Here is a 10,953-nt window from a genome sequence, read left to right as displayed (position 1 = left end):
AAAAATGGAATTCCTTACCAGCTCACGTGTTCCCCTCCTCTTACAACCCGGGTTCCTTCAAACGAGGCGTGAAGAGGCATCTTGCGGGCCGGCAAGGCGAAGGCGGCTAGTGCAGAACGCTTTTCCCGTCTGTACTGGCCGTCGTCGCGTTTGGACTCTACTACCACTTACCATCAGGTGGAGTAGAGTAATTTGCCCTCCCGGCGAATATAAAAAAAAAATACAAACCAAAACAAGAGCTATACTACTTAAGCCTTAATATAAAAATGTAATTAAAAAAATAACCATTTTAAGCTTGTATGTACTTTTATGTTTATGCTGTTGACAATTTGTCTGAAACCGATACTGCATGTGGAATTTGGTCATATTTTTATAGAATAGGAGGGCGGACGAGCATATGGGCCACCTGATGGTAAGTGGTCACCAAACGCCCTTAGACATTGGCATTGTAAGAAATGTTAACCATCGCTTACATCACCAATGCGCCACCAACCTTGGGAACTAAGATGTTATGTCCCTTGTGCCTGTAATTACACTGGCTCACTCATCCTTCAAACCGGAACACAACAATACCAAATACTGCTGTTTTGCGGTAGAATATCTGATGAGTGGGTGGTACCTACCCAGACGAGCTTGCACAAAGCTCTACCACCAGTAATATTGAAGGCGATATCACTAAATATTCAATTTTTTTTTTGCGTAAATCACCAGCACTGAAACATCAAATCTAAAACGAAAAGTAAAATAAAATATCGTCATAAGAATCATTACAATGATCGAGAGTTTTGTAGGGCCGTTGTGTTTGTCTAGTGCGAAATTATTTCTTTATTCGATAGCGTTGATGTTAACTGCGATTTGTATGTACTACCGATTATTGACGATAGACGGCGCTGTTTTCATACAAGACGTAGTTACCGTCAACGCTATCGAATAAGTAAAAAAACTCGCACTAAGCACATTAAGAACAAGTTCGAAACTAACCGGAGATCAGGATCGTGAAATGTCAGAAAGTAACATGCGCAATTGACTAAATACATGCTTTGTTTGAATTAAAATATATTTTCGCACGTATTTACAAAAAACTGCCCTTTATATACTTATATAAAATTTTACCATAAAAAAAAATTACCGTCAAATTATATTTAACAGTTTCCAGTTTTTACTTCTATCGGCAGTTCCTATGACTGTCTGATTTTTTTTCGGGAAACTTTCAGCATGAGCCTGGTTTCCGGAAGCTAGCAGTGTTTACAAGTCCGTTGTCGGAATGTATGATCGGTTGCTCGTCGGTCCTGACTGGTGTACACATAAAATAAATATAATAAACACATGAAACAATTTACTAAAATGTAGAATAGCTTAAATGTTTCGTCGAAGCGGAAAGTAAGATTTTGTCTTCCCGATCAGATCTCGATTAGACAAGACAATTGCTTAGAACAATGTAATCACTTCGCAGCTACTTGCACCGTCAGCAGCGACATCGTAGTTAAATATTACCGATAGCGATTATTTTAATATTTGAAATGGAATATAACTTTAGCTTCAATGATGTTATAATTGTACACCAGGTGATTACTTTACACCAGGTGATAGGTGGAAAAAGGTAGTCTTACAATTAAGTAAATAATGTATCTATAATATTTATCTAATTATAATTTATTTAAAATAAATAATATATATATATATATATATAATATATATATTATATATTATATATTATATAATATATATATTATATAATATACAATTTTTTTGAAATATTTTCAGCAATACCTTTTTCTATAATGTAACATTTTGAAATATGTAATGTTTTCTTCAAATGCAGAATACAATTTACGTTAAATAACCAAAAAATATATAAACCAACATCCGTTCCATTATGTATTGATTATGTCGTAAATTACGAATAAATTATGATGAGCCCGGCTGATCGCTAACATAATCCAGATGCTATTAGTGCTCGCACTCCGATAACCATATTAAACTAATCGCTTGGTCAGACTCGCTAAAAACATTGACACGTACATATGTACTATTAAACTTTCACTTTATTATCGTTAAATAAACTCATTTACATTATAATAAGGTGAAAAAACGAACAAAATAACAAAATTAGTTTGTAACAGCCAGTGCTGGGCAGCAGTAGGACATTTACAAATTGCTTAATTTACAATGGCTTTTGAGAAAGTTTGGTTATCCATCCTCACTGCTCTAGTGCGTATTATTGGATACATATGTAGCAGACTTTCATTCGACACAAGCAGGATTCCTCACGATATTTACATTACTACCACGTGTTTACGCTTTCAAGGCTAAATCACTGAAACGATTTTGATAAGTTTTAGTAAGAAGCTTGAACCCCGAGGTAGGAGGCTATTTTTTATACCTAACACCTAACCACCCACCAACACGCGCGTGAAACATATAAGTCACTTGTAAGTCTGTACATGCATGTAATAAAAAAGTGCATGCTGAGTTGCTAACCCTACGTCATACATCCAACGAAATATAGTTCCGGTAAAAGTACTATATTGTTTCTTATGTAAAAGGCATTAGGATTTTTTATTCCGGTCTTAATAAATATGTAACTATTATGTAATAATTCTAGATGGCTCTGATTGTGTGGTCTTGTACATAACTAATTGCATCTTAGCGCATGCGGTCTTGTCCGTTTTTTTATGCTTACGAAAATCTTTTGTCTAGGAAATGATAAGTAAAAATTTCATACATTAAATATAGACATTTATAAATAAAAATTATTTACATTACTTAAAGACAACAAGACAAGGAATAATAAATAAATTAATTTATTTAATACGCGTATAAGATTATTGGAGATTCTTTTACTATTCTATAAAAGACATACAGTAATGGAATAAAAATAACAGTTATTTTTTAACTTTTAAAGTAGATAATTAATAATTTTCATTTAATGTATCACGGCTGGGTAAGTCTCCCTTCCAATGTCAAGTAGAAGTATAAGTTATTTCTGTTAGGAATTTATTCCACCATGGTGGTACTATTGTTTTGTTTCATAGCTGTGGTGGTAGAAAGTGAAATGTCGATGATATATCGGTGTTAGTTTTACGTATTCTAGTTGTTGTGAAAGAGAGAAAAGGTATTAAAATATATAACTCCATATATATAAACAAAAGTAATATGAAAGTAAAATCGGACACTGGCATTATTTATTCATTTAGGACAACCAACAGTAGATACATTCGATGAAAAGTTATTCGATACTCTAACTAATTATACGTTATCATATCATTCATAAAAACCATCACATTATAAATAGTCATCAAATATTACATTATTATAAATACACAGATAATGGCTGAAGTATATTAATGAAAGAAATGAAGAGCATTATCCCCTGGGATATACGTATTTCTCCCCGAAAATGCAAGGACGCGTTGAATTTGTCTAGCTTATATTTCCATTTTATAGAAACCGTAAGACAGCTCATTAGCATTTATAAATAAAGGTTATGTAATAACTATAATTTGGAGCTGAGATAATAGCAATTGCATTGCAATGACTAGATTTTTTTGTGACTGACGCAAATTAGACCGAGAGTGTTTGGAAGCTTTCTGTTATACTTTCGATTATAGTACCGTTAACGTCTTACGATTTGATAAACTGCATTCGGTTCTAAGTTTACTGCATCGTTTTTTAACTCGAGTTACGTAGAAGTAAAGGTGTTGTTACATCGTGGGGCTAAGGCATGCTTTGAAGGTTTGTTAGGTCATTCCTTATTTATTTGTGTAAACAAATATGGCAGACTAATGGCCTGGGAGGAGGCGTTGCATTTACAAAAATCATAGTATGCTGGCTGATGTTGACGATAGTTGATCTTATATAGCTAAGAAACAAATCAACCGTCAGCTGCCCAAGTAGCGGTGGATTTGGCTGTGGGAGAGTGAGAAAGTGGCAAAATATTCGAATATCTATCTTTACTGCGTCGTCTTTCCACTGTTACCCAGGCAGCAGATTATTATTGTTTTCGTACTATAAAATATGTAAGTAATGACATAGTAAAATTTTATATGGCATATATGACTTTATTTTACATATTCTTTACAAGTTCACGCGACCAGCTGATGCATAATCGCCCCTCCACGATGCAGCTATTATTCAGCTGACTACTATTTTCCAGCTCAATATGATGTTTACTATTCATGAGAAAAGTTTCAGCCGGCGTACTATAAGTTTTTTTTTGCTTTAATTTGCTACTTTCGTATCATCCCACAGCCAAAGCCACCGCGGGTGTGTCAGCTGACGCTTGGTGCACTTATTAGCCATTTGAGATCTATCGAAAATGATGGCAATCGATCGGCTTAAAATCACTAACTAAAATGTAACGCTACCTCCCGGAATATAAGTTCTAGCACCGCCGAAGATGAATTATAAACACAAATTAAGTATATGAAATAAAACTCGTGCATTAATACATTATATAAACATATTATCGTTTCTGACTGATTCACTACGAGCGAATGTATGCTCCTGAGCACTGAAGTCGTAACAAACATGTTATGCACATTTTCAGCAAACATCGTAACGTGTGACGTATAGTGATCGGTATAGTTGTCTGTGGGTGAAGTTTACTACTCGTTCTTGATAATATGCTGAGGCGGTCCAGCGAATATGATACTTGGTCCTTAACAAAAGATCACAAATTCATATATATGTATATATATTAGTTAGAAAAAAAACTTGATTACTTTGTAGATGGGGCTAATCACAAATTCTACCGCCAAACAGCAATACTAAGTAAGTATTGTTGTTTTCCGGTTGGAAGGGTGAATGCTCGCTCACTAGTGTAATTACAGACATTTACAGGCAAAATGACATGACATCTTCGTTCCCACGGTTAGTGGCATATTAGCAATGGTTAATATTTCTCACAATGCATATGGGCTTTGATACTTATCATCAAATGGTCCATTCGTCAATTGAATTGTCTATTGTCTATTGTAAATTGAAAAAAAATTGTGAGACGCGACATTGTGAGTATACGCAATTATTACCTAATGCGTATACTCACAATGTCGCGTCGGCTGTTATGTACTGGGCTGTTACGTAATGCTCAAATCGGATTCGTTGAAATCTGCCAACGGTGTTGATGCACACGATTCTTTGCACATATGTCTTCTTGAATGACTTCAGCCATGTCTGCTATTCTGCTAACGGAGACGAGCAAACAGCACAGAAGAGTGTATTTAAGAGTGAATATATGAGAGTAATATATAAGAGTGTTTGCGCAAATACAGGTTCAATGTCTATATCCGCACTTTAATCATTCGACATACGATTCGAACACAATGAGCTCGGCGAAGCTTTACATACTTTCCAAAGCACTGAAGTGGAAACACTGCCAACTTCCATTATACATATATTCATATTACATTTGAATATTTACTCGGGAGCTGCAACCATATAGATAGCCAGAGGAACCACGAGTATACGATAAATCAAATAAGTCGACGAAAAAAAGTTTTGTTAAATAAACACACTATTACCCACAATAGACTATTTTACTGATATTAGGATGTAAATACATTTTAGCATGTCACTTTTAAAATTGCATAACGTCACCGGAAGCTACTAGCATCTGAGACCGGCTCGGCCTAGTTCAGGCGCTTGTACTCATTAGCAAGTTTGTAATTGTTATGTATTTATAATTTAGGGACACTAAATCTTTACATTATTGTTTGTTAAATAAATATTTTGAATTTCGAACATAAATGTGACATAACTTCATTACACTAATTTCTTTTATATTCGAATTGACTTGTTGTTAGCCCCCGTCCCCTGCATTTCGAATCGGTTAGAATGTAAATATAATATTATTTCAGGCTCAGTTGGACCCCATCAGTATGTCGGTGCCTTATAGGCCTAGATATAATTCTAAAATGAATCTTCGCCTAGATTCGCGTAGACTCCAAAATAAGCTGCCCTTGTGCTGAAAACCACGAGATCAAAGATTTTTTAGTACTCGAGTAATTACACGCTCACCCTTTAAAACTACCTAGGTAGGTATATTGCTACCAAAAAATATATATTATTTAGTTTCCAATAGATACATTTCAATAGATTTAAATATAGAATATAGTTTTATAATCCTCATATCAATGCCTAAAAGCGAATATGTACATATTTATAAACTGCTAAAACATAATACAAAATTATAACAAATTTCTTATCCCGTGTTAAATAATATAATCATTTGGTTAGTAAATTAAAAATGTATTAGAAGAAATATTGTTTTATAAAAAATATATTAGTGCGTGCTTAAGATTTAAAATGAATCAAACATTTAGATCACTGAATCTGTTACAATAAATGAAAATAAAGTTCCTATTCATATAAAATGAAGAGAATATATAACAATAATATACAACAAGAATATATAAAACCAATACCCACAGATTCATATGAATATAAGCGAACAAGAGGCCACATTACAATGGTAAGACATTAAAAAAAAACATAGCACGCGAAAATGTCTGAACCTGTCACTTCACTATAAAATGGCGCGCAATTTCTTGTGACATCACAGTTACTTTTTCGTTCTGAAACTAAGCATCGAAATGTTGGCTCTTCGGACATATGTGAGTGTTATAAATTTTAATTAATTTAATCTGTGGTGTAACGTGAAATGCGTGCGGTGAAATTCATGTGTTACCAGTATGAATATTCAATTTATTGGCTGAATTTATTATATTGATTTCAATGGATTTAATTTAAATACTTTATAGAATCACACTCGCTGGATATATTTATACATTATTCAGTATATATATTACTTTTTATAAAAGCGTTAAAAGTTTATTTGTAGTGAATTGAAAATGTATATTTGAAAAATTTGGAATTTGTGAATTGAATAATGTTGGCAAAATAGGCTAAAATTTAAATTTCTTAAAAAATGTTTATGCAGATTTCCTCGAAGTATGATATTATAACAGTTTAGCCAGGTTATGTTAGATCTATTTTTCTTTATTTATTATTTATTACCTTATTAATACTTTAGAAGTCATGTAATATTAAGAGTACTTGTTTCCGCATATACAACATTTATCATGTGAAAATATATATTTAGTTTTTGTTTAAATGTCTTGATAAGAACCTATTTGAATAAAATATATTCATTTTTGTGTTTGTGTCTTCGTTTTGTTATTGTAGTCGTTTGAAAGATTTTGAAAAATACAGCTTTTTTTCTTTCACAGCTTATAGCCGCTATGGCAATGGCAACCGCCGGTCAACAGCAACAACAACAACAATGGTCTCCATATAACACTGATCTCCAAGGCTATTTACAACAACACGACCAACAGGTAAAGAAATATAGTTTTTTCTTTAACTATTTCTTCCCTCTAATGAGGTCTAGGGTTCGAAACGTTGTTTCACTACAGTGAAACGTTGTTTCATATAGAAGATCATTTAAATCAAATCTTATGTATGACGTCATGGTAGATTTACATACTTTTTTGTATGTAAAATTTGCAATTTTCTTTTTTTTTTGATACAATGTATTTTGGTACTTACATATATATAGCGCTCAACAGGTAGAGACAACAGAATAAAAAAAAATATTTCAGTCATTTCGCTTATAAAAATATCTCTGGTTTTATTATAATTTAATACATTTGGGCAATGTAGCTAGCTTAAATATACACCATAAAATACATAAAGATTTTTGTCCTTTTTATCTCCACGCCTAAGCATGAGATAGCCCAGAATACTTGAAGCTCAACCAAAGATTGCCGGTTCAAAGCCGGGCAAGCACCGTTCATACAATAAATTCAGTTTATAAGGAATATACGACTCCGTTAGAGCCAGGCTTTGTCCATCAGTAGGGCATTCATTTACTTACATTGTCACTACATATTGTAAAACAAAGTTCTCCCTGGCGCGTCTATCTGTCTGTCTATGGCTGTCTGAACGCGATAAACTATGAAACTCATAATCATCATCATCACCCCTTTGCCATCTACTGCTGGACATAGGCCTCTCTAATGGCCCGCCACTGAGCTCGATCTCCAGCTCACAATCTCCAACCGCTGCCAGCCACATCGCGTGTAGTAACTATGAAGCTACCGAACGTATTTTAAAATAGTTTTCACCAATGGACGGTGTGATTTATGAGTTTACATGCGTAATTCATTAGGGTCTTGATTAAATTGGCTGAAATATTACCATGATCGTTGGATATGTCAGAAAATAACATTCCGTTTGGGAGCTTTACTAAAGCGCCGCGTAAACCAATAGAGTTTTGTATCGAAGCCGGGATGCGTAGCTAAATGTAGTGAACTAAACTTCCGAAAAAAAAACAATGTACCTGAAAATATATGTACCGGTACCGTAACTGAATGTCCCACTGCTGGGCTAAAGACCCTCTCCTCTTTTTTTTGAGGAGAAGGTTTGGAGCTTATTCTACCACGTTGCTCCAATGCGGGTTGGTAGAATACACATGTGGCAGAATTTCAGAGAAATTAGACACATGCAGGTTTCCTCACGGTGTTTTCCTTCACCGTAAAGCACAAGATGAATTATAATCACAAATTAAACACATGAAAATTCAGTGGTGCTTGCCCGGGTTTGAACTCACGATCATCGGTTAAGATTCACGCGTTCTTACCATTAGGCCATCTCGGCCCATCTGGTCGAAAATGTATGTACTAAGAGATTTTTAGCAACATTAAATTAATAAAGTATATGTGTATTTAAAACGCGTGACGTCTCACGCGTTTTAAATTCAGCTCTCATAACTCGTAACAGAATACGAATTGAATCACGTGATTCAGATGTAACATTAAAAAAAGTCATCATTGGCTCAAAAATGTATGGATATTTTAGCGTAATGAAAATCGTATCGTAAAGTGGGTTATGAGGTGGGATTCGAAGCGGTAAAATGATTTTTATTATGAGCAACAGTACAGGTGCCGTTTTAGATTTCATAAATTGTTATTTCGCGGCCGACGAAATATGAGAAATATTGAAACGTACCGTATTACATTACCCGATGAAAGAGAACAGTTTTTATATATTTTTTTCCATTAATGGCGAGCATAACATTTTTATTTCTTTTTATATTATGATAATGGAAAAAATAGGGGTTTCCCGTCTGTGTCGTTGTTTTAACGTTTTAAAATAATCGTAATAATAGCTAGCTAATAAAAGTGCGATGCGGACTAGCATCAGAGAATCCGTATTGCGAGTTAATAATAGTGCAGGTTTTATTCATCTATTTTTTTTTTATTCACTCAAAGTAAAAGTAAAATATGCTATACTCATGCTATATGAATGTTCAGACAGTCAAATAGACGCAAAGAAAACTAACTGAATTAGAAGAAATTTTGTTTTTTTAGAATGTAAGAAAAAGTTATATTATATTTCCTATAAAAAGCGTCTTCTTTAACTGCGTGTAGCGAGTTCTTTTTTTTCTCTTCTTCCATATTTATTTTATTAATATTTACTTAATATTTCTCCAATGACTAAATTGCAATTTATTATAAACTTTTTATATGTCTCTCACTAGAATACAAAATCGTTTTGTACAAATTGTTTTTTATCATCGTAACCGAATGACATAATATTCCATAGCCATTGAACTGAGAGAGTGTATTAAATAACAGTTATTCAATAAAAAAAAAACATAAAAATCTATCGTCAGTTTACCGCTAACTAGCCGTAACGCGGAACTGACGCGCCCCCATTTTGTTCTTTTTCGCGCCACCTTTAATAAACTTACACAGCGGAGTGAATAAAAAAAGTAAAATTCAACTTTCGCGGTACGTTCGCTATTGTTAGGAAAAAGTTTATAACGTTTTTTCTAGTTTGAAAACTGGGTCGTATATAATACTAATATTATAAAAAGAGATTTGTTATTTTGTTCTCCAGAATCACGTAACACCTTTTAATCTAATATATATTGATATTTCATCTTTAATAGCCAAATATGTACATATACGATGGTCAAAAATTTATGCATTTGTATGTCTTTAGAACTTAGATTCAGATGTGTGGACCTCAAAAATGTGACGCCAAAAGTAAAGGATATAGTTTGCTTTATTTTAACTTACAATGTATCGTTCACAGTTTCAACCCAGCGAATACTCGAGTGGTTACGATTATGGTGGTCATGATGGAGGCAATGGCGGTGGTCATGATTTCAGCGACACATCTAGCCACGGAGACTTTGGCCACTTCGGCGGTCACGATCTAAAAGCCCACTCCTATCCCGTCCATCAGCACGTTGAAGAGGAAAACCCTGAACCGATCAAACATTATAAAGAGGTCGTTGTCCCAGTCCCAAAGAATGTAGAGTTCAAAGTCCACCAGCCAATCCTCATACCAGTTCCTCATCCCGTTCCAATCCAGATACCGGTTCCTAAAGCTGTAGTTATCCCTATAATAAAGGAGGTATCTATCCCAGTTGAGAAATCCGTCCCATATCCCGTTGAAAAGGTTGTCCACGTACCTAAAATAAAGGAGGTTCCCTTTGAAGTGGTAAAACATATAATTGTACCTGTAGAAAAGCCTGTACCATTCAAAGTGCCCGTTTACGAAACGATTATTCACACAAAGAAAGGGTCACACAAGATCCGTTGAGTTTAGATGTATCGTTGTTATTTATTATGTTGTTATATCTTACAAGTTATTTACTTTTAATTTAATCTTTACTTATATTTTATAATCTATAATAATTTGTTTGTCTTTGTTTATCTGAAAATGCTGAACAATATTCTTCTTAAAGTTACAAAACCATATTGTTTGAACTCCATCCATTTTGTAAATGTAATCACCTGACCGATGTAAATAATTTTATATGGAAGGTAATGCTTTAATATGATATTGTTTTATGCATTTGTTGTTATTAATTGTGTTGTGTGTTTGTCTTGTAAATATTGTTGATTAGTGAATAAGTTTAATAAAATGTTTATATTTGAA

General features: G+C 33.7%; 1 protein-coding gene across 1 annotated transcript; it reads left to right on the top strand.

Annotated features, from left to right (window-relative positions):
* Positions 1-7,241: 7,241 nt before the first annotated feature.
* On the top strand, positions 7,242-10,614 carry LOC126777487 (MAGE-like protein 2). Its single transcript, XM_050500495.1, has 2 exons — positions 7,242-7,337; positions 10,102-10,614. The coding sequence occupies exons 1-2, from the start codon at positions 7,242-7,244 to the stop codon at positions 10,612-10,614; spliced, it is 609 nt and encodes a 202-aa protein (XP_050356452.1).
* The last annotated feature ends 339 nt before the right edge of the window (positions 10,615-10,953 follow it).

This window comes from Nymphalis io, chromosome 23, assembly GCF_905147045.1.
Source record: "Nymphalis io chromosome 23, ilAglIoxx1.1, whole genome shotgun sequence".
Lineage (NCBI taxonomy): Eukaryota > Metazoa > Arthropoda > Insecta > Lepidoptera > Nymphalidae > Nymphalis > Nymphalis io.
Note: the sequence above shows the minus strand (reverse complement) of the source record. Positions and strands in the feature narration are given on the sequence as shown.

What these genes read in the sequence shown, in the direction of transcription:
- LOC126777487 (XM_050500495.1), top strand. Translation starts at nt 7,242, where the DNA reads ATGGCAATGGCAACCGCCGGTCAACAGCAACAACAACAACAATGGTCT. An exon ending in TACAACAACACGACCAACAG is followed by an intron (nt 7,338 to 10,101) that starts GTAAAGAAATAT and finishes TATCGTTCACAG; the next exon opens with TTTCAACCCAGCGAATACTC.